The sequence below is a fragment of the Streptopelia decaocto genome, assembly GCF_964273445.1.
Source record: "Streptopelia decaocto genome assembly, chromosome: 6".
NCBI lineage: Eukaryota > Metazoa > Chordata > Aves > Columbiformes > Columbidae > Streptopelia > Streptopelia decaocto.
The window spans coordinates 13,848,609-13,876,542 of record NC_138660.1 but is presented as its reverse complement, the minus strand read 5'-3'; the positions used below and the strand labels follow the sequence as shown (position 1 = coordinate 13,876,542).

The 27,934-nt window shown below is 43.7% G+C and overlaps 4 protein-coding genes across 4 annotated transcripts; 1 reads left to right on the top strand and 3 right to left on the bottom strand.

Annotated features, from left to right (window-relative positions):
• Nucleotides 1-321: 321 nt before the first annotated feature.
• NCBP2 (nuclear cap binding protein subunit 2) lies at nt 322-4,383 on the bottom strand. The gene is made up of 4 exons (XM_082057350.1): nt 4,223-4,383; nt 3,917-4,098; nt 2,986-3,124; nt 322-2,340 (listed from the first exon to the last, which is right to left on the bottom strand). The coding sequence occupies exons 1-4, from the start codon at nt 4,301-4,303 to the stop codon at nt 2,269-2,271; spliced, it is 474 nt and encodes a 157-aa protein (XP_081913476.1). The 5' UTR covers nt 4,304-4,383; the 3' UTR covers nt 322-2,268.
• A 45-nt stretch (nt 4,384-4,428) lies between these two features.
• Nucleotides 4,429-7,485, top strand: NCBP2AS2 (NCBP2 antisense 2 (head to head)). The gene has a single exon (XM_082057351.1). The coding sequence runs from the start codon at nt 4,494-4,496 to the stop codon at nt 4,773-4,775; it is 282 nt and encodes a 93-aa protein (XP_081913477.1). The 5' UTR covers nt 4,429-4,493; the 3' UTR covers nt 4,776-7,485.
• A 376-nt stretch (nt 7,486-7,861) lies between these two features.
• Nucleotides 7,862-10,155, bottom strand: PIGZ (phosphatidylinositol glycan anchor biosynthesis class Z; the record flags this gene model as incomplete). The annotated part of the gene is made up of 2 exons (XM_082055893.1): nt 7,862-9,414; nt 10,038-10,155. 2 exons carry the CDS (start codon nt 10,153-10,155, stop codon nt 7,862-7,864), a joined length of 1,671 nt encoding a protein of 556 aa, XP_081912019.1.
• Nucleotides 10,156-10,914: 759 nt separating this feature from the next.
• MELTF (melanotransferrin) lies at nt 10,915-26,444 on the bottom strand (the record flags this gene model as incomplete). The annotated part of the gene is made up of 14 exons (XM_082055297.1): nt 10,915-12,536; nt 12,647-12,834; nt 12,937-13,004; nt 14,541-14,697; nt 16,244-16,438; nt 17,297-17,393; nt 17,808-17,959; nt 18,876-19,056; nt 19,236-19,423; nt 20,180-20,247; nt 21,106-21,262; nt 21,592-21,774; nt 22,510-22,609; nt 26,262-26,444. 14 exons carry the CDS (start codon nt 26,442-26,444, stop codon nt 12,258-12,260), a joined length of 2,196 nt encoding a protein of 731 aa, XP_081911423.1. The 3' UTR covers nt 10,915-12,257.
• Between the last annotated feature and the right edge of the window lie 1,490 nt (nt 26,445-27,934).

Sequence of the window (27,934 nt, the reverse complement as noted above, 5' to 3'; positions counted from 1 at the left end):
GAACCACGTTCAAGTTATTTCTTCTCTGTGCTTTTGAGACACTAGACTTCACATGATATATCATGTTCTTTTAAATGCCATTTTGATTGAAACCTCTCTCAAAATAGAAAATTTTACTTTAAAACAAAATCTTTCCATACATATTGCATGTATACAGCAAAAGACAGTCGTGTGAAGCTGAAGAAAAAACTTACCACTTTCATGTCATTTGAGAATGACTGTCCTGCAAGCATTTACAACAAAAATAATTTTAAACCTCATTTTTATAAGGAAGTGCACTTTGAAAACTAGCCATTTTATACAAAGGACTTTCACATCCACTTCAATATCAGTAAATAATTTAATTTCTGTTCAGCAATCTAAAAATCACCAGCACAAAGAGCATTAACCAAACATCTTTCAACATCCAGTTAAGAACTGAACAAAACTGAAAATCCAGTCAAAGGGAAGGAATATTCACTCTCTCCGTCTTAAAAGATGCTAGAATAAAGGATGTGGACAAGAGGCTGAATACAGCTCCTTTCACTGATTCTGTTAAAAGAAATAACAATACATTTTAATGCTGCAGCTTTATTTGAAAGTGACTTAAGAGTTTTGGTAACACAAATTTTTATAGAAAAATGATACAATGAAAAATAAACTTCAGAGGCTTCCTAAAGCAGATTACAGACTGTAAACTCATAATCCAATGTACTATATAGAAAAAGGGATCTTTGAACAAAGTCTCGTTTGCAGCCCTGCACCAAGCAATCCTGAAAAATCTAGTTTTACGCTATGTGCCAAAGAAAACAAAGCCCACCCAAAACCTCGCTTCGTAAGTAAGCAACATCTCATTGCAGTTGTTCTACCTCACTGTATTTCCAATTTACAGTCACAGTTGTGACAAACTGTAAACGAGAAACACATCAAGATATCAAGATTTCCAACAATATCTTCAGTGAGTAAAGGCCAACTTTTACACACCTACTATCTAAAAGGTTTTTAAGGAGTCACGGACAACCAGATATTTGGACAAAACATTATGACTCATCATTTTCAAAGAACTCAGAAGTCCATAAAAAATAATCCAAAGCCCTGTAACATTTCCTTTTAAACTATTTCATTTCAGCAGGTCAATTCCACAGATCTTGGGATCACTAATTGTTTTTATTTCTATACCTGCAGTACATCACATTGCCATTATACAAACTCGCAGTATTAACAAGATCCTGGGCAGCAAGAGAGAATCTATACAGTCTGGCAATTCTTCTACCATTCTTACCACATGCTCAGTAGAAAGTAAGGCTCCTCCTAAAACTCTTTTTTTTTTTTTTGTGGTTTTTTTTTTTAACCTTCATCTGACATTCATTTTCTCAAATAGAAAATCTATTTTGAGAAGAAGTTTCTCATTATACACACAGTTCCTCCAACATCCAATTTTTGGGGGTAACTGTACAACTTGGCTTCATGCCACACTTGTAGGCACAAGAAAGATACTGTTCCTCAAATATTACAGCTGCAGAGAGCACCAGGCAGGAGCAAAATACTAGTGCTCCGGCAGTAAAAATAACTGCTACTGTAATTCTTACACTTGCTGTTCTCTCTATCCCACAGAGCAAAATGGTTCTGAATCATGCAATGTCATGCAATCACATTATACTTCGTAGAGGTCTGCTCTCTGCTAGGCTTGCTTCTCACTTTACGATTCCTGGGCATATGAATCTGAGTTGTTTTATTGTGGCTGTTCATGTAGGTGTGCTAGGTACAGAATCAGTGTAAAAGGATGCTAATCTAGTAACCTTAGAAAATTTGCAACTTTAAGTCTTCCCCTAGAAACTGGAAGATTTCCCTAGAAATTCCACTTCCTTTTCAGGCCCTTTTTCTTTCATCTCTGAAACATGCAACAATCCTCCTTTATTGCTGCTCTCCACTCTGTGATACCAATGTAAACAAAACCCAGTGAGAGAATAATCAAGTTTTGCCATTGAAAAAAGCACCATAGCACTAAACCCTTGTTCCTTTTAGCAGAGTTACAGCAGCATTTAGAGACCTGTCTTACATGCCCTATTGCTTAAAACCTTGCTCCCAGGTTCTCTGTATTATGTACTCTGCAATGCTTTGGATCCTGGTATTAAAATGGGAGATACTGAACATACTGTGTAATCACTGGAACGCAGATAGTAGTTTCTCTGAATTTCTAGCTACATAAATTTGTGTGCAAAAGACCTACTTCGTGCCTTGTGACATTTACAATGCAGCTTTAGCTCTCCTGCGAGGCTGACAAGTCTTTCATTGGCATTGAACGATTTTGCCATAGCCACCTCTTCCAGCGTCATAGTCTTGCCGATATTCATCTCGGACCTTACGAAAGAGGAAAAAAGGGAAGCCCAGTAAAGACAAACAAATTCTCAAAAACTATTACACCATCAGAATATAGTAAAACTAAGTTCACAGCATGTAAATGGCCACAAGGAGCTGACTGATCAGAAGGCAAGACGCAACATGCACAAGCGCAGAATACAGCATAAACTAACTTCCTTTTTCATAGGTTAGGTTATAGTTGGACTTGATGATCCTAAGGGTATCTTCCAAGTGAAATGATTCTGTGATAATATCCAGGGGGACTCCTTAATCAAGACAGCCAAAGTGAGGACATAGCCTCATACTTCAGCAGTAAAAGGATCTGCCACCTGCTCAACTTTAGGGCAGTTAAGTGCTGCTCTTTGTGTTCTTGACAGCCTTGCATTTTCTGGGTGTATAAATAAGCGTTATTTGCCCAAGCAGCTACGAAGTTTCTGAAAGCACCTTCAGTGAAATGTACAGAAAAGTTATTTACTTTTAGTGGATAACATTATCACTGATGTCTTACAAACTAACGTATAGTGCTATCTTAAACAATAATTTGTAAGTCATTATTGCTGAAGTTGTTTTGAGTATGTTCATTCAAAAAGAAACAGTTTGGCAAAGTTGCCAGTCCCTTAAAAACTAGACTGCACAACAACCTACCTGGCCCCCTGATCTTCCACGACCGTACTGTCTACCCTCCTTAAATCCTGCATCCCAGTCTGTCCTTATGATCCTGTCATCAAGTCTTGTTCCATTGATGAATCTCATTGCATTTTCAGCATCTCCTCTTGTGTAATACCTTAGGAATTGGTTAATGAAAAAAAACAAACCAAAACAAAACCAAAAAAACATGCTTCTATGATCCAACACAGGGAAAAAGAACAATATCAAACAGGCTACAAACCCAAGCATTTGCTTGAATCAGGCTCCTGCTCAGTTGCTTCTAAACTGCTTTTATGAAGCTATGTGGGCTATGAAAACTGCTAGTGAAACAGAGCAATATGCAGGAATCCAAGCATATTAAAAATGTATATATTGGATCAAGTTCTTTAATTACATTCACTCTCAAAAGCATAAAGCTCTGTTACTAAATAAAGAATGAAAAGTCTCATGCATGCTCCATTCATGCTGCAAACTTTCACCATCGCTGTGAGTTCGCTGGGACCAGTAACAGAATGATCTTCAAAGACTTGCACATACTGAAGTCAACACATCTCAAGGATGCAAGATACCATCTTTATGCATATGCATGTATGAAAAGAAACCCCTCATTAGTCGAGCACTGAGAATACACTTCTAGTGCAGAGACCAAGTACCTAAGAAGTGTCTGGTTTGAGGTATCAGGACAAAAGCAAACAGGTAACCCCCACTCGATGTGCTGTGCATGTCTGCCCTCTCCCACCCGGGACACCCACAGACACTTCGGCATCCGAATATTTTCATCCTCGAGTAAGTTTCCCGTGACCCAGGGCTGCATCTCCGTTTCCCCCACACCCTGCCCAGCCCTGCGGCGGTGCCACCAGCCACCGCCCCAGCGCCACCAGCCACCGCCCCCACCCGCCTCCAGCGGCCCGGGCCCACAGAAGGATACTCGACGAAGCAGAAGCCGCAGGCGGTCTTCTTCACTTTGTCCAGCCCCATGATGACCTTCTTGATGTCGCCGCTCTTGCTGAAGAGCTCGTGGATCTGCTCCTCCGTGGTGTAGAAGGAGAGGTTCCCCACGTACAGCGTGCAGCTCTTCCTCAGCAGCCGCTCCTGGTCGTACCGTGTACCCTGAGCCGCAACGACAGCGTTACCCCGCGGTGGACCCGACACCGGGCCTGGGCCCGAGCCCGGCCCTGGCAAACCGCACGGCCCCGGCCCACGGCCCCGGCGGCAGCGGCGGCGCCCCGCTCACCCGGAAGTGCTGGTCCCGGTACTGACTGAGCTCGGCGTAAGAGTCGCTGCGCAGGATGCTCAGCGTCCCCCCGGAGCACATGGCGGCACCACCGCCCGCCGCGGATTCCCGCCCCTCAGCGCCCCCGCGCACGCGACCTGCGGCCGCGAGGAGGACAGCCAATGGCGAGGCGGAACCCGGACCTCGCGAGAGCGGGTGGGGCGCGGTAACGGCTCTCGCGCGAGCGGGCGAGACTCGGTAACGGCTCTCGCGCGAGCGGCGCGGGCGCAGGATGGTGCTGCGGCGCGTGCTGCTGGCTCTCCTCAGCAACCCGCGGCTCATCGAGAAGCTGTCGGAGTCGCGGCCCATCCGCGCCGCCGCCCGCCTCACCGCCGCCGCCATCACCCGCGGGCAGCTCGGCGCCCGCCAGGCGAGGAGGGACCTGGGCCCCCGCCTGCTCCGCCTGCGCGACACCTTCCTCGGGGAGCTCAAGGACGGCGCCCGGGCGCGGGGCTGGCCATGGCCTCCCGGGCGGGGGCCTGGCCGGGGCGGTCGACCCGGAGCAGGGCCCTGACCGCCGCGCCGAGCGGGAGGCAGCTGCGGAGCCGCAGCCGATGCAGGACCCGCCGGGAAGGAGACGGAGAACACCGAGCTCAGGAGGACCAGAGCGTTACGGCCGGCGGGGAACGGGCCTCGGGGCCTTGGTGACGGGCGCCTGGTGACCGCCGGGCCTCATCAGCCTCCCCTGAACCGGGCCCGGTGCACGGGGGGGCAGCGCCAGCCACGGACGAGCCCAGCGTTACCCCGGCCTGCGTGGCGCCGATCGCGATCTGCGGACTTTTCCATAGCACATAGCAATGAGCGGTTCCTGAGTCCAAGCATGAGAACGGAAGCATGCTGCTTATTGTATGATGAATTTTCATTTCAAAGTCAGTTTACACTTTCCACAGTACTTGGTAACAGACAGAAGACAGACTGACATTAAACATCATCCAGAATACTATCAAGATTGTCACTTTAAGTGCTTGATAAGAATCTCGAAATAAAACTCCGTTTCTCATTGGAGTTCCTTTCACAATGTCATCCATACAACAATAACATTCTACATTTGATACAACTTTGGTACAAAATGAGCTGTAAATGTCGATGGCGATGGATAGGATAATCACCCATTTTACAGGTAGGTAAAAGAGTTTGAGTAGCTGTCCTAAAAGCACACCTTAGGTCTATGGTAGCAGGAAAGGTTCAGGGCCAAAAAATGACCCATAAAGCCATGTTAAATATAAACATGGAAAACGGTGTATCTATTATATCTAATGCACTGGGCTGGCTGACTTAAATTGCAGTATCAAACAACATAAATGAAACTAAAGTAGTTAACCTTCCTTCATAGCATGTTTCACTATTTAATCCAGTTGATCAACTGCTTAGTTACCTGGAGAGGATTATTTCTGTTCTTTGTATCACTCCAGATGGAAAGAACCTTGTAAATTATCTGAGATACAGTTTCTAACATTGCTGGTAAAAATAAACTTCCCACCACCAAAGACTTAGGTGCACATGGATGGAAAAACTGGATCTGTGGTATAAAGGATGAAGGTCCAGCTGGTGAGCCAAACACAGTATATTTGCAGTCTGAGTTAGTATTCATAGTTCAGGTTCTCTCCCTGGCTCTATCACAGGTTACCTGTGCAGCAGTAGAGAAGGCATCATACCATGGCAATGGCGCTTCATTGCATCCCTGAAGAGTTTCAATATCTACCCCAGTGAGATTGCCAGAGATCCTAAGTTTTATGAAAATAACCTTTGAAACTGAAGCTGTTTAAGAAAGTTCTAAACAGTAAGCAGGATGTGGAGTACCAGCTGTGGCACACAGCTGTCTTCCCAATATAAGACAGCGAAAAGGAAATTAACTTGGAAAATATATCTGCTGTCATGGCACGTTCGTAACTACTTCCACTACTTCATGAGCACCAGTACAAACATATAGGCATCCCTTCTCCCCTGGCCTCCCCCCAACACATGCACCTTTAATTTACAGGCTTGTCAATAATGAGGGATGAAAGATGAGAGATGAACATGTAGGGGAGACAACACAGAATGTTTTACAAAAGAACAAGAGCTATGTTCCTTAAAAATGTAGATCATACATATAATTTGGAAGATACAGGCAAATCCTTCACAGAGCAGTTTTCCTAGCTTCCCTTTAGAGCCTGTCATCAACCTATATTCTTCTTGCCTCTGTTAAAAAAAAATGGCTCATAAGACTTTGTGTAAAGCTATAGGGATTAAGAACTTCAAAAAACATTACTGCCTTTGTGAGCAGAAAGAATTCAAGTGTTGGACTTATTTCACTGAGAGAGGCTTGACCTACAACACATACGCCAAATTAGTACCTCCCTCTGTGTCAGGATGTTTTGGACCCAGAATTTCAGACAGGCAGAAATAAACTTTGTTACTTCTGCTATACTATTAAGCATATACATTATTCTGAGCTGAAGCTCAGGGTTATTTGTATCCCGCTTTAAAAATCACACTTCCCTTCAACAGAGAGAGAGGATGTGATTTGTCATTCTTACTAACCTGATTTTATGGGGAGCTGTTACTAAAACGGAAGGGAGGCACAGGGATGTGGCTCCTCCCCTGGATTCTCACATGCTCCACTGCAGCAGAACTGGTGTATCTCTAACCCTGCAGTAAACCAGCTTGGGGATCCCTCTGGTGAAACGCATACAAAGGACCAAATCCCTGTGAGTTACCTGTTTTCTGCCTGAGCAGCTCCTTGAATAGCTCAGCGCAGGACCTGCCGGCGCTAGAGCCTCGACAAAGCGATCAGAGCTGAGAGATGTGCAGCAGGAACGTGCAGGGGATGGGCTGCATGGACTGCACAGCTGAATAGCAGATGAGTTTCATCAAAACGCAGCATTCTCAGGCTGCTGTATGTAATGCATATGTAGCATGTCCACAAGAACGGAACTGTGGCAAGAAACGCTACACAGGCAAAGGTTGGATTTTAGGATTTAGCACAAGTACTTACGCTGAAGTAACTTCCGTGTTCTAAATCAGCTTTTGTCAGATCAAGGCTGGGGATTTTTCAAGACAGAACTACACAAGACAGTATTACAGTGCTGGTGCCTGTATTGTGCCTGCAGCCTGGTCTCATGACTGAGGGGAGGCTGTGAATTTTTAAAAGCTTAAAAATAAAATCTTAGTGAGCCAGATCAGTTTTTGTCTAGTCCTGTAACCTGTCTCCAGAAGCTGAGTTAATGCCCATTACCAGTAAAAACCACACAATCCACAAACCCTCTGTCAGATGTTATAAGAACTTTCAAAAATAAATCTCACATGGAAAAAGCTAAACTTGAATCACAGTTTTTGGTAGGCTCTGATTTCATCCTCTCTTATCAGGAAAATTACACAAGTTCGTATGAATAACCACAGGGGCTGAATAACACTAATTTTAAGCAGGTTCTACCCAGAACTGGCTTTACTGGTGAGTGTAAGAGCATGAAGAGAGGTAATAAAGAGACCGAGGAGAGCTTCCAGTACCACTGCTTGTGCTGAAAGTGGGTCTGTGAAGAGGAAGGTCTCGTGGCACCTTTGAGCAGTGCCCAAGTGAAGTGAAAAACTAAAACATTTTTCTCCTAAAATCTAAAGGCTCTACTGATCTTTATCTACCTGAAGGATGTATAATCCCAACTGACTTCTCCAATTTGCACTGAATAGGAAGGGTATTTGTGGGGGGTCTTCCATTGATAAGTGTGGAAATATCAAAGTCTCATTCTTGAATGAGACACCGCATTTTGTAATTGTGGTTTTGATTGTACCAGGGATTATAACAAATATATGACAGTCATTGCAGGTAAAATTGCTTGCTCGCTGCCCTACTGTTTGGCAGAGGATTTCTTCTTCAGACCCTGCCATATCAATGACTTCTACATGCGTGTCTCTCTTCTGGATATTAAGCAGAGACCTAGGAGGCATATAGGTGTGAGCAAAGAGTAGAGTATAGTGTCTTGGATGGCTTGAGGACTCCGGAGAATGTACGAGTTGCTCCAAGTGAAACAAAGATGGTATCAGTCCTCCCTGGTGTAAGCACCCAAACAGCAAAGCCCCAAGAACATTGAAAATAATAATGATGTGTTTCCACTTCATAGTGCTGTTCTGTGCTGTGCTGAACAGGACTAATGGCAAGATGAGAGGAATGAGAAAACGAGGTTCTTGGTGACTAAATAGGGAGAGAAATGCCAAAGGAACGAAATAGAACAACAGTAACATTGGATTGCCTTCAGAATGCACCAATAGCCCAGATGACCCACGGTAATGTGACTTGACCCTTATTAATTGATGGAAGTATTTCTTTAACATTTTAAAACCAGCACGGATAGCCAGAACATGTAAGATCCCAAAGAGCATTATTCCATTGACTGTAAAATGTGTAACTCGTGGGTGACTTCCATGCAATGCAAGATTATGCGGATTAAGATTATAGCTGAGAAAATTTAAAGGGGTTACTACCAGTTTCTCATTTAATTGAGCTACTGCATCAAATAGGCTGCTCTTTTTAATGCTGTAGAGATCGTCTAAGCCCACGGAGGTAAAATAGAAGGTGTCAGCTGTTACAAAAACAATGGCAGTAAAACATGCACATAGGACAAGCTTCAAAAACTGGTTTATAACAGTTTTAATGCTCTTTTGAGAGCCAACAACTAAACCTGCCCAGTAAAGCAGGGGTATTAGAGCAAATGCCAAAAAGGTTGGCCTGTTGAAAAACCCAGCAGTTGTTATAATGCCTATGAGAGGGCTGCTTGTTGGCTCTGCTGAGCTGCCATCAGACCTTGCTGAGGAAACCAGTACCATCAGAAGAGCAAAGAGAAGTCCTTCAAGTGCATTGGTAAACGTTCTTGTATAAAACACCAGAGTGACATACGACCCAGCAAGAAGTACCAGCGCTTTCCACGGATCCGCATCCCAGAAAGGAGCTAATCGATAAACACTATAGTCGAGTATGAAAGAAAAGATTGTAAAGAGAAGGCGAGGTGATACAAGAAGTGTGTAGCTGTTGATGCAACTTGAACATATGTCCAGCTGCTGCAAAGACTTGATCACCCAGTAGGTAACTCCAGATGTCATTAATGGGAAAACAACTGTCCTGCAAGGAGAGCTGGAAAGGAACTCCCAAGGATAATAGACCTGTAGGTTTAAAATGTCTCCTATAAAAGAAGAAAAAACAAAAACCATACATACATAATATATTTTATTCAGTAATTCAGCATTACGGGTATAACATGAGAGGTATAATGATGCAGAGCAGTCCCTGAACTCCTGAGACTACTGTCAAAGTTGACGTTTTAGGCGTATGCCATTAATCTTTACAAAGCTTCAAGAAAAAAAAAAAGTCTGTTAGGGTGACAGGGTTCCAGGTACCACTTGCCGGGGACAGCAGAGACACAGTCCACAGCTGCAGCTCCACACTCCCCCTGCTCGCAAGAATCGCTTTGTAACAGGGAACATACAGCGAGTTGCTCAGTTCAAGTTTCTACGCAAATCCCTGCGTGCAATGTGCAGCACGGGAGGGAGGCTGCACCTCAGAGCGACGGTCTATGATCAATACGTGCCTATATGTTGTGTGCAGCGCTTATATTCCCGCGGAACCTGCGCTGCAGGGCTGCAGGGGAAGTGCCCCCCTCGGGGTCTCTCCACTCCGGGGGACCGGAGCGGCCGGGCCCGTCCCTCTCCCGCCCCGCAGGGAGCATTCCCGCCGCTGAGCGCATGTGGGCACCGCGGGGCTGCCCCGCCCCAGTCCCTCCCCTCGCGGCAGCGCCCCCCGCCTTACCTGCCATCACCTCGGGCGACTGGAAGAACTCGTCGGGGTGCAGGTAGCCGGCCTGCGGCAGCAGGCACCAGCCCGCCCGCAGCGCGGCCAGCAGCGCCCACAGCCCCGGGGCCCGCATGCCGGCAGCGGCCCCGCCGCGGCAGCAGCTCCCGCCGCCGCCCCGCCAGGGGGCACTCTCCCGCCGGCCGGGGCGCCGCAGCGGGAGGCCGGCGCGCACGCGCAACACCCCCCGCCCCGCGGAGCCGCGTTCAACAGCGACGTTAAACGCACCGTTAAGTTGTAATTATTTCATGGTTGATCAAAAAAACGTGAGGGGCGTAGAGATCAGCAAAGGGGCAGTCACCGCCTTCGGGTGACGGTTTGCCAAGACGAGATGTAGAACACTGCGTGTTTTGTGAAGACGATGAACACCTCGCGCCTTGAAGGCACAGTGTCGTTTGTAGGCAGACCAGCTCAGTCTGCCTTCATCCTCTACAGATACATAGGTTTGCTCATGGAGAGAGGAATACTGGGCTCTTAACAGAAATACTGCAGGGAAAATGTCAGTGCTGCCCCCTCTGTGCAAATCTGAAATTTATTTTTTTTTAAACTGCTTTTCTGTAGCATTGTATTCACAAAGGTAATTCGCTGTAGGAGGAAAATGAAGTTTTTATGCAATTCCTGCCTACAAACAGCACTGCAAGAAAACTAGGAGGATGTGAGCTCCTTCAGGGGCCCTTCTAAGGAATGGAGCAATGCCTGATAACAATAGGTTAACACCACCACTAACAGCCTCACAAAGCCAAAGATAGCTTGGAGATATAGCTATATCTCCTATTTAAAAAGCCACTCTGCAAGTTCGAAAGGATCCAAATGTAACAGAAATGCACACACCAAACCCATGGAGTATATATTTAATAAAACAACTATGTATGACAAATAAAACCTAACAGTGTATTCAAAGACATAACAGAAAACCATGGCCAAAATGCTTCAACTAAATGGCCAGAAGTGTCATGGGTCCCCATCTGAGAGGAGCAGAGCTCAGACCCAACGACTTCAGTCTTATGTAATTGTGGTTTTAGATGCTACTGCACTGCATCACTACTTACTACTGGAGAGACAGCTCTAAAATCATTTGTTAGTTTTCATTTATTTACATTATTATTAGCTGGTTTTGCCAGTTTGGTTTTTTTTATTATGTTGAACATCTCTTTATCCCAAGATCATGAGGTGGTAGATATAGTCAGGAGGATGCTGCCAGCCAGCAGCACAGCAATATTTGTTGTTATTGCAGCTATGGACAGAAATAAAAATGGAATGCTACAAGCCAGTAGATACAGAAACAGTTAATCAGAAGTGAACTACTTTGTTTCACTAATAGCAAATACAAGTTTCATGCACATGCACTGGGGTAACCCCATGTGGAAGGACAACACCCACAAGTTTCTTGGTGGAGACTGCATCAAATTAATTATCACAGGGCAGATGACATCTCAGGCAGTGAGAGCACTGGTTGTGGAAAGTCAACAAGCACAGTGGATCCACACATTTGGCTTCATTCTTTCCTCTGCCAACAAGCAGTCCCTCCAAGTCTTTCTGGTCTCTTTTTCATCCAGTGACTATGAAGATTCCCCCTTTCTTCTGCTGGAAGGTGGAGGACCTTACCCATGGCAGAAACTGTATTCTGGACTGCCGGTCATCTGTCCACAGCCTATCTGTCCTCTGTGCACTTACCTCTACTGGCAGCAGAGCTCAGGAGAAAATGTTACCCCAGCAAGGGTAGGATGGGATAAGCAGGGATGTAGGAGTCCGAACATAACCAGCCAGGAGGCCAGAGAGGATTCACTAGACAAGATCTTTGATACTGCGTTCCAAAATGCAGAAATTCTTCCACAGGTCAGAAACCCAGTATGCAGCAAACAGTACCTGGCAGTCCTCCAGCTCAGGGTGGTTCAACATCAGCAACAATGGCAAAGATGCTCTCCAGTTCTGGACTGATCTTGTAAACCATGCTGACACCGTATTGCTGGCTTCTGCCCCGAATTCCACCCCATCCACGTGGACAGGGGCAGCTTCCAGTCCCACCACCGTCCCCTGATGGGCAGGTGCTGTTAGCACTTGCCCTGCAAAGAGGCAGGAAGAGGCATTCAGAGGTTAACACAGCAGGTTATCACAACAGCTTATCTGAAGAAAAGGTGGTAGGGCAGAGGTGGCCTGGAAGTTGCCATTTGGGCCATACTAGTCCAAGCCTTGTATCTGACATAAAATAAAAAGGGGAATGACAGTTATCATGAGTAGGTGTTGTCTTATCTTATTACTTGCCCCAGAGCACTGTGGTGTTTGCATCCCTTCAAGGGACTCAATATATTCACTCCCCAGCCATTCTGCATATGTCCTCCTCTCTTCTACTGGCACAATCGCAACAGCAGAATCCTTAAAAATCAAATCTTTTCCTTGAAAAGCTGAAGAATCAAACATTTTGAATCCATTTCCATTGCTGCTGTTTCCGAAGTAGACCTGAAAAGAATGCAAAATTTTCAGTATTTTGCAAGGTAAATGCCACATTCCTCTCGTACAACATGAAAGACAATAGGAACTCCCTCATGAAGTAAAAAGATTATTAATACCTGGGCTTTGTCCAGTAGTCCATATAGAGCAAAAACGCTGGTATCTGGGTGAACCATAATGGCCTGAGCTGGCACTTGAGCAAGGTGACACTCAGCAAACTGGGTGACTTCAGCACGGGCACCATTTGGACACAGTAACTGGAAGTCACCGGACTTCAAGTTTTGGGCCCAACTATCAGTATTCTTACCTGAAAAAAAGAAGCCGGTCATTGTCATTCATTGAATGCTTCAGAGCAAAAAGGTTCTAGAAAAATAAGTAAATTAAAATAGAGAGGTGCAAAACTAAGTACCATCTGTGTTCTCAAACACTGTTGAGTGCTTCACAAACGCCACATCTCCAGAGTTCTCTGCCAGGCACCTTTAGGAAATGGAGATAAAAATTCAATTCAAAATATCTTTATGTGAACCACATTTTTTTTCTAGTAATCGATAGGTTTAGAATTCAATTTTTTCTTACATACATTCCTGCAAACAAATGCACTGGACTCTAAAGTAATAAGCAAAAACAGAGAAATGAAGCATCTTGAAAGAAGAGAAAACTAACATCTTTGCAAAGTAATGAAAATATTCTGAATTAAGAATTTTAAGAGTGGAATACAGCAGAAAATTTTTATGAAAAACATTGTGAGACATTACAGGAAAGTCCAATATTAGATGAGCAAAGAAACAGAAGATATATTATGTGATACTCAATGCAGTATTCCCCATCTGCTAACAGTCACTTTCACTCCTTTTTAAATCATATACAAAATGCATGTCATTAAGACCTTTTAAATACCTAAAATTATGCACATCACTCAATGAATTAAACATCATCTCTATTAATAAAAGTATTGATCTCTGTATAAAGTTTGGGCTGTATGTGCACTATTATCAAATGCTCAATCTTGGAATATGAACTAGGCTCATACAGCCTGTAACAGCATTTGTTCCTTCTTAGGTGACTAGTAGCTCTGTTCATCTGTGAAGTACAGCAGGGGAGCTGGACTTTCTCTGTAAGGCATGTACCACAGCAGAGCAGCTGGATACAACTAAATAGATTTGCAAAAAGTAGTTATTTAAGTCCAGCACTTCAATATTTACCAGGCAGCTGCCATTGAAGTCTCCTGCCCTGAAGGAAAAAGAGCTTTCACTGCCAGGTCTGTTACATGCACCATTACCTTCAAAGGTGAAGGTCAGGAAAAGGAAATGCTACTTCCATATCCAAGAGTTTCATAGTCTCTGGGTATGGTCCCACATGTAAGATGTCCACTGTTGCACAAAGCATTTATTCCATTTGATGCTATTTTCCCCCTGTACCTTTAGCAAATCTTGTTTTGAAGAGAGTTTGATATTTGAACATTGACCATAGTTGTTTCTGCTGTTCAGAAATCTCCCTTCACATACAGCCACCACTGAGTAAGGACCGAGAAGATGCTCTTCTGATGCCCCCTCACTAGCCTGCCACATTCAGCATGGACTTACTGCAGCTAGATTCTGGCTATTATGTGACTGCTTCCCTGCTAAAGCTCTTTATGGATGACCCAACCATTCAGAGCAGCAGACTGTCCGTCACACCAGATTAAAGCGAGGCAGGAGACAGACGACAATCCACTTGGTCCTCACCGAGTGGGTGCCTATTGCTCTGTGAACAGAGACATAGATGTGGCTGTTGGCCATCTGGTTGACTGCGGGCCAGGAAGCTGGCAAAAGGCTTGGACATGGTCTAATGTAATGCCTTGTGATGTACCTGGATTGCTGAAGACATCTGTGGACACGTGTGCTGCTTCATTCAAGGCACATGCCATCTAACTGTAATAACAATAACCACTTCTTGCTGACTGTAACGGAAAATATTTCCTCCTTGCACTTTGACAAGCTGACAGGCTAAATGACAACCATACTTATTAATTACCTGAAGGCTCCACTGTAGCTGTAATAACGTTCTTGGCTACTTGCACTGCATTTATTGTTTCCCCTATCATCTCCAATACAGAGCTGACAGAGTTTGGATGGGTAATTGTCCTGCTTAGCTGAAGGCACACAGCTGGCAGAGAAAAACTCACTCACAGCTGGGGAAAGAAAGACAAACCAATATAATGAGTGAAAAGCATGAGCTCTTCACAAGAAAGGTAGTTGTACTGTAATGAAGTTAGAACCAATGCAGCTTTCAGTAAAACACTAGAAACATTAATTACAGCTTTCTTCCTAGAATTCACAAACTACAGCTTTTAAAATATTTTCAAAGCACCATTTAGCTGATTAAGTAATGAAACCAAAGAGCTTCCTGGGAGACAGGAAATAGGCAAACAAAATTCAAATCTGGAGTCCTGTGGTCATAGATCCTTTGTTCCATTACTAATACAGTTTGAAAATAAATGCAATAAAATTCAGGACTGGGATACCTTTACTGCAATGACATCCCAGAGCTGGAAGTACCACCTAGAGGGGATACATCTGTATAGATAATGTGAGTTTCTGTGGCTGTCCTAGTATTGATATCTGACTTGGGCTAATATCCTCGAGCACAAGCTGAGCCAGACAGGTCTGAAAGCAGGATTTGCAAGAACGTATGATAAGCCTGAAGTTGATTAAATACAAAAAGCAATCAACTCAAATGAATTTCTGAAAACTGGGATAAACTTTTGCAGTTTGATACACTGGAGGCCAGGGCTACCATTGAGATGGATCTGGGCAGGCTGGAGAAAGAGCCTGGCAGGAGCCTCCAAGTTCACTAAAAGTTAGTGCAGAATCCTTTCTTTAGGATGGGGTAAGACTATGAAAAGCTGGGGGCTGGCAGGCAGAAAAACAGCCCTGTGAATAAAGGACCTAGGGATGCTGGTGGACAAGCTGACCAAGAGTCAGCAGCGTGCTTTTGTGCCAATGAAGGCTAATGGCACACTGAGTCGTGTTGGTGGAACAGTCAGGGGAAGTGATTATTCTCCTCTGACATCTATGCCATATGGTGGAAGGAACGTGGGATGCTCAGAGGGCTAAAGCACATGACATACCAGGCTGAGAGCTGGGTTTGGTCAGCCTGGATATAAGACAACTAACACTGTATTGCTGTCTTCCTTCAATTGATGGGTTTTTCAAGAAGATAAGAGTCAGATCCTTCTCAGAGATGCAGAGCAAAAGAATGAGAAGCAACAGACCAAAGTTATGAGAACAAAAATTCTGATTAGATACAAGAAAAAATTCTTTATACCATGGATGATCAAAAACCGGGACAGAGGTCGAGAGAGGTTGTGTGTAATCTCCATCCTAGGTGTTACTCAAAACCTGCCTGGACATGGACTTCAGCAGTCTGATCTAACTACTTTGAGCAGTTGATTGGACTAGATGACCTCCAAAGGTCCCTTCCAACCTAAATTAGCCAATGATTTTGTGATAAAGGAAAGGAATATGTTCATGTTAGAGGTAACATTCTCAGTATGACACCTCCGTTAGCCCACTCTAGTGGCAAACTTAAAATTTCAAGTTGTTACATTCAAAACACAACAGCCCTTCACAAATAGATAAGCTTAATATAGAGCTATAAAATATCAAAATCACTTCCCTAATGAAAGTTTATTAGACTGTTACTGTATTTTTCTATTTGTAGTACTGTTGTCTTACCTTGAGGAATATTACAGTCTCTGGTCTTAATAATGCCCCTCTTAATGAGCATACCAATGGGGATAGTCCATCCAGCAGTTCTCCCCAGCCCTGTGTGGCAGGACTTCTTGCCTTTCAGGTCACTGATGGTGAATGCATTGGACAGATTTCGTTTCACTAACACCACAGCATAGTATGCATTGCTGTTGTCATCAGCTTGCAGAAAAAAACCAAAACACATTACAGCTTCCCTTAAGCATTCCCACTGCTTAACGATCATCTACAGATCCATTACACTTATCTGGTGCCAACTTCAATTGCACCAACAATCAGCTAGTCAGAAAATATGAAGGTACACGTAATTACTCTTCTCTTCTACTACTTCACAATGTTGCATTCAGTTACAGCCTGTACACTGGTACTGATACACACTTGAACTGAATCATCTAGAGATAAACAAAGTGCTCTTGTTAACACCAGCTCTTATAAATACATCCCTCTGAAAAACAACATTTGAGTCATTAGTGACTTGGCAAAACTTTTTTTTAATGTGAAAACCTCAAACCTGTATTAAAATTTCCATGAGCTTTGCAGCATATTGAAATTCTGCCTTGGTGACGGAATGTCCACAAGCCCTCTTTTCATTGGTGACTTTGAAGCAGCCACATTGACAGGAAGAACTTGTTTCTAAGTAGAATCCACGGTATAATTTCTGTGGTTTTGCTTCTGCTAAAAATATTTTGATTTTGTGAATACTAAATTTTTCCTTTTTTTTTTTTTTTTTTTTTTTTTCTTTTTCAGAATTGAAAAGATAAATAAAGAGGTACAAGACTCAAAACTGCCAAAGACTCAACCTGGTCCTGCAGCAGGACAGATAAAAGTTGCCACAAACTCATTGTAGGAACCCATTCCATACTTATTTCATCCTCTATCCATGATGTGAGGATAGTAATTCTCACTTCCTTTGAAAACAGCTTTCCCAGCAGAGCTAGGGAACAGAGTCTGTACTTTTAGAGTTGTTTTCAAACAACCTGGAAAAATAAGGTCTATATTTGTGTTTCCTGACCTTCTTACCAGAGTAACTTTCTCCAGCAGCTGGTACAAGTCCATAAGTCTTCCCGGCTGTGTAAATATCAGCTCCGCCCAGAACTACAGCATCACTTTCCTTTTTCTGAAAAATAAAATCAAATTTAGGATTTCTGTGAAAAAAACCAGCACATACCTTCCCTGCTACAATGATAACCGCTCTAGTATCACACCTGTTGCCTCTCAAAGGGCAAGCCTGGCAGCAAAAGAGCAATACACTGCTAAAGAAAACCCCCAAGACCTGCAAAAAGCATCATCAGTAACATGGCAGCAGGAGATTTCACACATACAGGTTTGAGCTAGATGGGCAACAATGCCCATGTCACAACTGAATATCATCAGCATTCAGGCCCATCCATACCATGTGAGCTACAGATCACCTGCTTGAAATCCAGTATTCCTACTGGTCACCTAAGTGTGTATCTCTCTAACCCTACCTACCCAGCAGAGAGCAGCTTGTGTTAATTTGCTTTATTGCACAAGGCTTGTAGCAGCCTACCTGGATCAGCTCCATGCACTCTTCCTTTGTCTTGGCTGAAATACACTGAATTTCTGGTTTCAAACTCTGTTTCTTAAAGGCAATTGCCATTTCACCACATTTCCAAATCTCCTCAGTGGATACAACACACCAGTTCAGGCTTTCTGGCAATGCTGCACAAAATTGGAAAGCAAATACCACAGTTCACTTCTTTGTAACATACAAAGAGAGATACACATTGCCTACTGTCACATATGTACCATACATGTTATAAAAATATTTACTCCTGGTCTTTCTGTCCATCTCTCCAGCTCAGACTTATTCCTGATTAGAAACCACAGAACTCTCCAGATTAGTGGTATGTCCACACTGCAAACCTATCCATAGCAAAGGAACAAGAACTCCTAACAACTGCTCACCATTAAGCACAGCTGTAATTGTTAGCTAAGTGTAGCAAAAAACACCCTGAACACAGGTTTCCTCATACCTGACAGTCACTGAGCAACCGCCAGAAGCGACAAGTCTGGGAGGTGGGGGCTTTGCCACAGCACATCTGGGAGGCTCAGTTGCCACGATTATTAAGCTTCTTAAGGCAGGAATTCTTACAACCCGTGTTTCTGACTTTGCCAGAATGCACAGCAAGTAATTTCTACATTCTTCCAATAGTATAAAAGACCGTAACACTTCAAAGAAGAGCAACTGAGGGTTTCTTCAACTTCTGGAGGAAATTCTCTGCTAGAAATGCATTCATCCATTCTTTATAGACTAGCTGAGGATTTACACAGCAACACATTACTATTTCCCCTTGTTAGCAAGTAAGAAATGGAATACCAGGTAGCAGTAGCAGTTTACCAGAAAGGGTGGAAAATGTCTGCATTTTATAACACAAAGTGGGCCAACTTGCACAGGAAAGTATTCTGCAATGTGATACTGTTTCTAGGTCAAAAAGTGACCTTTCTCCACGCTCAAAGATTAGACTGGCATCTTGCCATAACCCTCCAAGAGTCAAAAGAAAATAAAGCAGAATAAAGATGGTCTCTGTTACCAGCTATCTTTGTGGTTATGAATAGGAATATAAAGATGACTTACTGTTGGGGTCACAGCTCAGAGCTTGCATAGCATGAAGATACTCATCACCCAGCCATGTCTGGTAATCCTGAGCTGTGATTGCAACAAGCTCTGTGGTGGAGTCTCTGAACAGGAGATTCTGGGCACCATAGGCTGCGGAGTCAAACATCTGAAATCTGGTGCCTACCCCATTAAATCTTTGCTGTAATGTTAAATAAAGAAAAAAAAAACAAACCTGTCACACATCCCTCTACCTGGGATGTGTGACATCTCATACCTCTTTGAACCCCACAGAGCTGAAGATATGTGTCTTCAATTCAGCTAGATGGGTGAGAGAACCCCTCTAAAATGCAACGCACTGATGAAAAAATGGTGTCCTACTTGTCCCTGGTTCAGGAGCTGGAAGACAGCTGTCCCATCTGTGTCAGGCCGCACAACCACGGCACGAGCTGGGACTCGGGCCAGGTGGCAGGTTCTCCACTCTGTCACATCAGCTGTATTGCCGTTACGGCACAGGAGCTGGAAGTCCTGGGAGCGAAGCTTCTGGGCCCATGAAGAAAGACTTCTTCCTGAAACCAGACAGAACATGCTTGTGGAACACACATAAGGTGGGGCTGATGCCTCTGGCTCCATGTCTGCTCTGAGCATCACACGCACATGTGGAGCAGAATACACATCTCCTGAGCATCTTTGAACTAGCCCTGACTGCACAATATATCCCACACATCTGTGTGACCCTTTAGTTGTGTATCTTTGATAAGACAATAAACAGTTTAAGACTTGTGAGACTGCACTGAATTGTAGCAGGGTCTGCAGCAATATCGAGAGCATCCCTAAGTCTAGGGTCACATGCAACTTCTTTATTTATTATTTCTTCTTGTAAATGATGATCACACAAGCCCATGATATTAAAGTAATGGTATGCTCAATGTAGATTTCACAAAGTGCCAGATAGGGCTGGCCATATCTTGTTAACTTTCTGCTAGTCTCTGCTGAAATCCTGGGGTAGGCAGGAGCAATGTAACAGCCCAGATCTGTATAAAACTAACACTTTAGTGCTGTTGAAGCTCTTTCCAGAAGCAGCTTAACATTCCACCTCTAACGTTTACTGAAACTATCAAGCATTTAAAAATAATAATAAAAAAAAAGGATCACATGGACTCCTGTATCTCCTGGTACATACATCTGTGGGTTTTCGCTATTAGAGCATTTTTTGCTGATTCCTCAATTCAAAATAAATCAAACATTTGACACTGTAGTGTCATTACAGAACACCATACTTCAGACCTTGCAGCTACTATTCAACAAGATTCTGGGTTACTCACCATCTGTGTTTTCAGGCACTGTGCTGTGCTTCACAAAAGCGACTTCTCCAGCACCTTCAGCCAAACACCTAATAAACATAAATCCAGCCACCAAGACGTGTTACAAAGCACAGCTCCCGTGCACTGGACACTGCTGGCTGACAGCCAGAGGGCTGCACGCCACGTTCCATCAGCCACCGACACTGACCTATTTCCTTGTGCTGAGAGTTTTGCTCAAGGCAGAGACTAGTGGCTGTTAGAGCATGAAGTAAACTATCACTGTCATTTTGTGAACATGGACAACATGTTCAGTGCTGCCTGGGACAAACACCATGACCTTCTCTGTTCAGGAGAGTTCTCTGTCTAAGGCAGTCACACAATTCTTTGGGGGATACACAGGGAGGATCAAGTGTTTCACACAAGCAAATTCTTCCCTTTCTTGGTTAATGCTATTACTCAGGGCCTGGGAGCTGCAAAACAGCACACAGACATGAAGAAGGAAAATAAAGAAAATGGAGGACAGACCACGTCCACAACTCAGGGCAACTGAGGTGGGATGACTGAAATAGCTGAGTAGGACAGCAGTTCAGCTCTCAGCCTCCAAGGGTCACCAGGTTTTACTGGGAAAGATACAGCCTGCTGAAACACTCAGACCTGTGTAAGCAGCCGCTGGACAAAGCAAAGAGCAATGGGATTTCCCTGCCCAGTATAAGTGCTACATATCCATTTGGTTTTAATACTCAGATATCAATACTTGAAATAGTGGGTTTATAATTACTTTTGTTCAGTCTCTAGGTTTCAAACATGGTTGTCCTAACACAATAGCAGATTTTCTAACAAGATCAACTGGAAGTTCTCTGGCTTCAATGTTCTGTCAGTGAGGCCTGGACACAATGGCTAAGGACAGAGCATAGCAACATAAATATCAACAGGTCCATGATTCTTACCTGAAAGCCCCACTGTAGTCATAGTATTGCTCTTGGGAATTTCGTTCACATTTGTTCTGCCCACCTGAATCCCCTTTGCAGAGCTGACAGAGGGATTTGGGATAATTTACACCATTTGCTCCAGGAACACAGCTTGCACTGAAATAGTCACTTACAGCTAAATGTGAAATCAGAATGAGAAATTTTTAGCAAAGAATAAACAAGATCCTACAATCTCATTTTAACACATCCACATAGTACCTCTCTGAAAACATTTAGAAGGGATAAGTCGTTTTGTTTTCAAAAGATGGTTCCCAAGTTTAAAAAGAAAAAAAAAAAATCCCTGCAGTCTTCATCAGAGCTACATTAGGTCTATTCCATCTTACAAAGAGCATCAAAGCCAAGGAATGCAGCAGCTAGAACCATACATTTCTGTCCATGATCAGGGTCCCAAGCCCATAAGGAAAGGTGGTGTTGAAGAACAAACCTTTGCCCTGTAACTCTTACCTTTTGGGAGGTCACATCCCATTGCTGCCAGGCGCCCGCTGTCAATCAGATAACCCACCGGCACATCCCAGCCTGCAGTTCTGTTGATGCCTGTGTGACACGAAGTGACACCCTTCAAGCTGTTGATGGTGATACTGGAGTTCTTCCTCACCACAGCCACAGCATAGTAGGAAGTTCCAATCTCTGCAGAGCGGGAAGAAAGAGAAGCATTGAATTGCTACAAAATAATTGTAAAAAAAAAAATAAAAAGAAGATCCCCTGTTGTCCACTAATTTGATGTTAACTTTGTAATGGCATAGCAAGCTGATGTCACTGAAGCATCACAGCTGATTTAATTTCTGGTTTACAGTTTGATATAATTCATAGGATCTGAACTGACCATAAGGTTATTTAATCTGACTTTATTTGAATTAGGAACCACTAAATTTCATTCACTTTTCTCCAATTTGAGCTCATACCCTGGCTAATGGAGAGAGCCAGCCTCTGGATCATGAGGCTCATTTGGTTTTGAGCAACTGCAGTGCAGTTCCTTCACCAGGGTCACAATATGGGTAACAGTGGGGGGGAGCTTCTGCAGGTGATCCAAGCCCCTGTGGACTGAGCCCAACAGGTGCTTCTGAGGTTGCCTTGGTCAGATCACACTGAGACCCAGCTGCAAACCCAATCCAGCTCCATTTCACCATGCAGTGGTGGGACAGCCCTGCCTGCAGACTGCTGCCAGAGGCGTTCCTTCCCTTGGGGCTCCCAAAGTTTCTCCCTCACATTCTGTTATGGGCAGAAACATCCAAGAGGGAGCCTGACCATTAGCTACTGCTTAGAGTCTTCAAGAGGAGGACCCCAAAATAAAATGGAAACAGTAAAAAAACATAAGAAAAAACTCCTATTAAATAATCTAAAAATTATTTATTCAGAATATACCTTGATCATACACTTCCCCAACCACAGGTTTCAGACCATGCTCCTTTCCAGCCTGGTAAATCAAATGACCATCCAGTGTCACTGCATCTGCCAAATCATCCTGTGCAGACACAAGGGCAGAATACATTTTGAAACTTAATTATCAGTATTTCTCAACAGCCAGAGGCAGAGCACCCATGAATTTAAGAGAAAAGGCCCCCTTAATCTGCATTTGTGAGTTTTCTCCAAAAAGTTCTTTTAAGGGTGCTCACATTTCTGAATAAGAATTATCAAGAGAGATTTTAGAACTTCAAAACCAACTTCCTCCAAAAATAACACAAGAAACAAGCTCTGGACCATGATGGCCTCACTAGTCTTCATAGTCCAACGAATCTTAGAAATGAATCCTGTAGCTCTGTGATTAATCTTAAGGACCATAAATTTGGAGGTTCATTCATCTCTACAGCTAGTTCCCCAAAGCTTAAAGATTTAAATAAATATATTTCTGAGGTCATACACATATAGTTTGAACTAATGTCTTCAGGGGCTGCAAACTCTGAATGCTGAAGTATACTCAAAAGCAACCTTCAAGCATGGTGGCTTGTACCTCAGCAGACAAACAGCCATACATTTTGGGAGAGGGGGAGCAGACGGCAGTGCTTTTCAGAGAAAGAGGAGAGCATCGAACAAGATTGTCTGAAGTGGGGGAATACAAATCTGAGGCATCTGCTGCTGGGAAGGTGTCCAACAATACTGCATCTTTTCAGCTGACTATCGCACCAGGCTGGCTGGAATCCTGCTCCAGATGCAGGATTGCTCTGGATAGCACAGGCCTTGACTTCCCACAGCAGCAAGGACGACAGAACAGCTGTATGCACCTCTGGGCAGCTGAGCCCAGCTCTCACCATGTCTGAACCCAGGAGAGGGCATCTCACACAGACAATATACTGCTGAGAAAATAACCAGCAGCTTGACATTTAGGATTTCTAAGCTGATTCCAAGTATCCTATCAGTTTGCTTAACCTCTGCTTCGGCACTGGAGTGGGTAATTTAATTTACCCATCCTTTGGCAGTTTGTTGAGTATTGGTTAGGGTAGGGTTGGGACTATGCTGCCTAGCACACTGAAGCCATTTCCCACAGGCTGAGCTACGTAAAAAGCTTGAAAAATTTTAAAGGGATCATCTGAGAGCACAGGTAATACATTGATGTTGATACCGCAATCAGATTTCAAGTTGCCTTGTAATTTGAAATACTTTACTTAATTGGCTCAAGGGAGAAAAAAAAATATTACAGTTATTAATTGGCTGAAACACCAGATGTCTTGATAGTTGCTTCTCATGAATGAGAGCTGAACAAAGCTCCAAGGGAACCTAGAGAGGAGCTGGTGTTGGGAGATACTAGTGTCTTGAAGGACAGGAGCTTTCTGGAATAACCAAATTTGATATTCCTCTGGTGAGAGTCAGAGCACAGGACAACAGTTTAGGAAGCAAATATGTCCTGTTGCTTAGAAGGGACACCTGACAGTGAGATGAAGAAGAGGTGGTGGGAGTTAGAAGGATCTTACCGTTAGGGACAACAAAATGAGCCTCTACAATTAGTGGTGAACAGGAAACACAGCAGATAAAATTGGAAGGGCTGGCACATGAGACGAGGACTGTGTTTCCATGTGCAGCAGCACTTTTCTGATTGGCAAGCTGAGTCTTTGAGCTCTGTTTAGCAGAAGACCCTCCTATCAATAGCTTGTGTTTAAGTAACAGAACAAGACAGAAAAAACATCTATTGTATTTAACATGAAGTAGTTTACAGGCTACAGACCTCTCCTTTAAACGCATACAGTCACTGATCTGGTGGCATAACAGCAACAGTGTGGGTATTTTATTTTTATTGTAGTAAGCATTTGCTGATACATTAGCAAAGGCACGGGATTATTCCACATAAGATTTTTAGATAAAAAAATGTGTGTGATGGTAATACTCTGTTAATTATTTCCAGAGGAACTTCATTTCTGTGTGTCACAACATTCGACAATTACCTAGAAAAGTGTTTAAAGACCTGCTGAAGAATAGCTCTGATCACATTAAACATTGTCAGATTCCCTAGTTTAATATTTAGACATTTCTCAATTTTTAAACACCTTCAAAGTAAAAGGTTTTTTACTTTATCTGTGTGCTAACAGATTCACAGGCCTAAGTCCAAGTCATGTAGTGTGATAAAACAGTGGATCTGTGCCTCTTCAGCTGTTGTGTCCTCCTCCCTTTTTGGCCTCAAAGAACAGAGTTCAGTGAAGATGCAGACTCAGGGCTTCCACACAGCCTCACACAGAGAAGGCCAGCTTAAACATTTAGTAGATTATTAGCACAAGAAAAACGAGGTCTCATGGACAAAGTCTCATCTAAAGCCTTATAGTGAAGATGCATTTTATCAGAAAGCTATCTGCCTGCAGGTTTCAGCATTCAGACAATCTATTTCTATAGCAATCCAAGGTTTCAGATGTGTGCCTGCTGCTTGCCGTGGCTTACAAACGGAATTCTGTGTGCACTGTATTTCAGAAGTAGACACTCATCAGTCCTTTTAATAACCTGTTTTGCAGAGTCTAACAGATCTCCCTCTGTGGAATGCAGCAACCAGCCAAGTTGTTTGAGGAAAGATCCACGTACGTATCAACATCTACTCCTAACACTCTTCCATACAGTCTTGATTCCATTGCTGAAGAATGCTATTTATCAACAGGTAATATAGTAGTTTTAGTAGTCAAGACAAGCCCTCTGCTTCTATTGATCAAAAATTACAAGATCCTCATTTCTGAAATTTGCTCCTTTTTTCTGGCCACACAACCACATGCCTCCTCTCCCTTCAAAGCACTCTGCCTGGCCTCATCTCCTGGTTCTGAAACCCTGGTCCTTTACAGGCTGTGTTTCCTCCACAAAACTGCAAGTTTTGGGCATGTCAGCACAGGATACACCAAGAGTATTATTTGTTAATGTATCCAGCCATCCTCCCCTTCCCCCACACTCCGTCAGTGAAGATGACCATGGTTACCTCCTTCCACATTTCCTCCAAGATCCGCTTGCTGCATCCAAGCCCCTCCTAACAAGGGAATTCTTTTCCATAAACCACTTTGCAAGGCCCCATATTTACAGTCTTTAAAACCTTCCCCAGAGCTGTGCTCCTTTCAGAAGCTGAGCCTGCTCTGATCAGCTGAATTAATCCAGCCGGGTGTGCGTGCCCTTTGCTCAGCCTACGTGCTGCTTTGTCTCTCTCTTCTACCCTGGTACTGGGAGATTTGGCTTTACGCTCATTTCATCTGTGCATACAGCAGTTGCCATGGTGGGACTCTGAAATGGGAGTTTGATCCAGAGTTTATCAAAATACAATCTACTTACAGGCTCAGCAGCACAGCTTTAACTACTGTCTGCATCTTACAGCTCCATCCCTCTTAAATATCTGCTAAATAAATCCAGCAATTCCCAAATTAAAGATTAGCATTTGGGAGGGAATATTTAAGACCTCTGCTGTGTTCCTAATGACAAGCCACACATGACTAGCCAAACAGAGGACACAGGGCCATTCTGACATTCAATTTCACATGTATACCTTTATATCTTTTTTAAAAAAATACATGCTTTGATTTTTTCAAAGACACAAATGCCAGGAAGCATGTGGTCAGCTGCCTGGATCAGATACTCATCACACAGCTGTGTGCATCACCACTGGATTGTTATTAGGTACATGGGAAATGAAATCAGTGACACTGCTGTCACTCACAACTCACCTTGATCATCCGGGTACAGTTAGCAGCTGACCCTCCCTGTGTACACTCCAGAGCAGGAAGGATGCCAGCCCCACCAAAGGCCTTACTCATGTCATTACATTTGGAAAGTTCTTGCTCGGAGACAGTGCACCACCGGACACGTTCCAGGCTGAGAGCTGCAAGCACAGCATCAAGAGAAAACATTATACAACAAGTCAGTGCCTTTGTAACAGAGAAGATTCCTGAAAAGCCAACCTGTTCCTCATCCCAAAGCAGAAAGAAGGCAGGGCTCCTTCAATATTGAGTCTTTAGAAATGGTTCCCACTTTCATTCAGATTAACACAAATACTGAAATTTTCTGGACTGGCAACGAGAAAGGTTCAAACTCAGATACTGCAACCTGATGGCATTTATTTCTAACATAATAAGAAATATGGGTACCATGGGACAGATTATTCTTAAAACCTTGCAGAATACATCATCATTTCTCAAGACAAAAGTGTTTAAAATTATTTTTTTTTAAATGATATGCTACAAAACCAAAGAGTCTGTCCAAAGCCAAGTCTGTCTCAAGCATTGCCAAGTTAGTACCCAGAGCCCTGCCCCAGCCCTTTTTGGTCTGAACAAAAAAGCCATCCTAGGTGCTCAGAAGCCTTGCCACTACGCTTATTATGAAAACTAGAAAAGTAAACTTGTCCCTTCAAAACACTTTTTCGTAACAGGCTGTTTCCATAGTCATGAAAAGGGGAGGGTGGTTCCATGAATGAAAAGACTCAAGTTTGAGCAGTGGAGGTTGCATTAATCAGCAAAGAAAGGTGTCTTTCAGGGGGCCCAAACACCAGCCTTTCCAAGTGCCAAAGCTACAAACACTTTGTTGCTTTTGTAAGGATATGTCATCATGTGCAGACAGTGCAGCTGTACATAAACTGTGCGTGCAAGCATGGTTTCTGCTGATAAAAAGGCAGAGATGATTTTCATAAGCAGGAAGCAACACATTCCACTGCTTCTCTACAATTTTGACTTTTGAGTCTGCTGCAACTTGCATGTGGTTTTCTAAAAACTTGAATGGGCCGTCTACTTCCCCATCACTGTCAGGCAGCTGAGATACCCCATCTAACTCTGAAAGTTAAAATAACTCCATTAGTGCTCAACAGTAGCTATGCACATTTTCTGACTTAGTGGCTGCGGACTAAACAAGGCCATTGATGCCACAAACCGTGTTCTGGACCCAGCACTGAAGGAGAGGCTTGGCTGGCTGTTCCACTGCAGCTCTGAGCCAGCTCCACTGCTGTCACCAGACGTTAAGTCAGACTTGGAAAGCTCACAGAAAGTTTTTGTGGCAGCATGTGTTAGGAGAGGGAGAAACAACTCCCCACCATGGAGCTGCAGAATTCTGAGAATCAAGATGGTTAGAAGGATGCAACACAGCCATGGCAAAAAGGCAGCTCACGAAAACTAAACATCTACCCTGATCCAGCTCGGTCAGGTTTTCACTATTAGTTTATTGGGCAGGAGAAAGAACCTAGGCTTTTATTGATAAAGGGAGAGGGAGGCGGAACAAGAGGGAGTGTGTGTCTGCCTGTGTTTGGTTTGTTTTTCTCCTAAAAACAATCAATTGGAAATGAAATTGGGGTCTGAGCACCTCAGTATTTATGGCTAAGTGCCATTCTTCAGTCTCAGCATCCTGGTTTTAG

Excerpts from the sequence above, each read along its gene's own strand:
- NCBP2 (XM_082057350.1), bottom strand. The coding sequence starts at position 4,303 with ATGTGCTCCGGGGGGACGCTGAGCATCCTGCGCAGCGACTCTTACGCC. Across the intron at positions 4,099-4,222 it reads ACCGGGACCAGCACTTCCGG|GGTACACGGTACGACCAGGA; the intron begins GTGAGCGGGGCG and ends GTTGCGGCTCAG. Across the intron at positions 2,341-2,985 it reads GTGGAAGATCAGGGGGCCAG|GTCCGAGATGAATATCGGCA; the intron begins GTAGGTTGTTGT and ends CTCTTTCGTAAG.
- NCBP2AS2 (XM_082057351.1), top strand. The coding sequence starts at position 4,494 with ATGGTGCTGCGGCGCGTGCTGCTGGCTCTCCTCAGCAACCCGCGGCTC.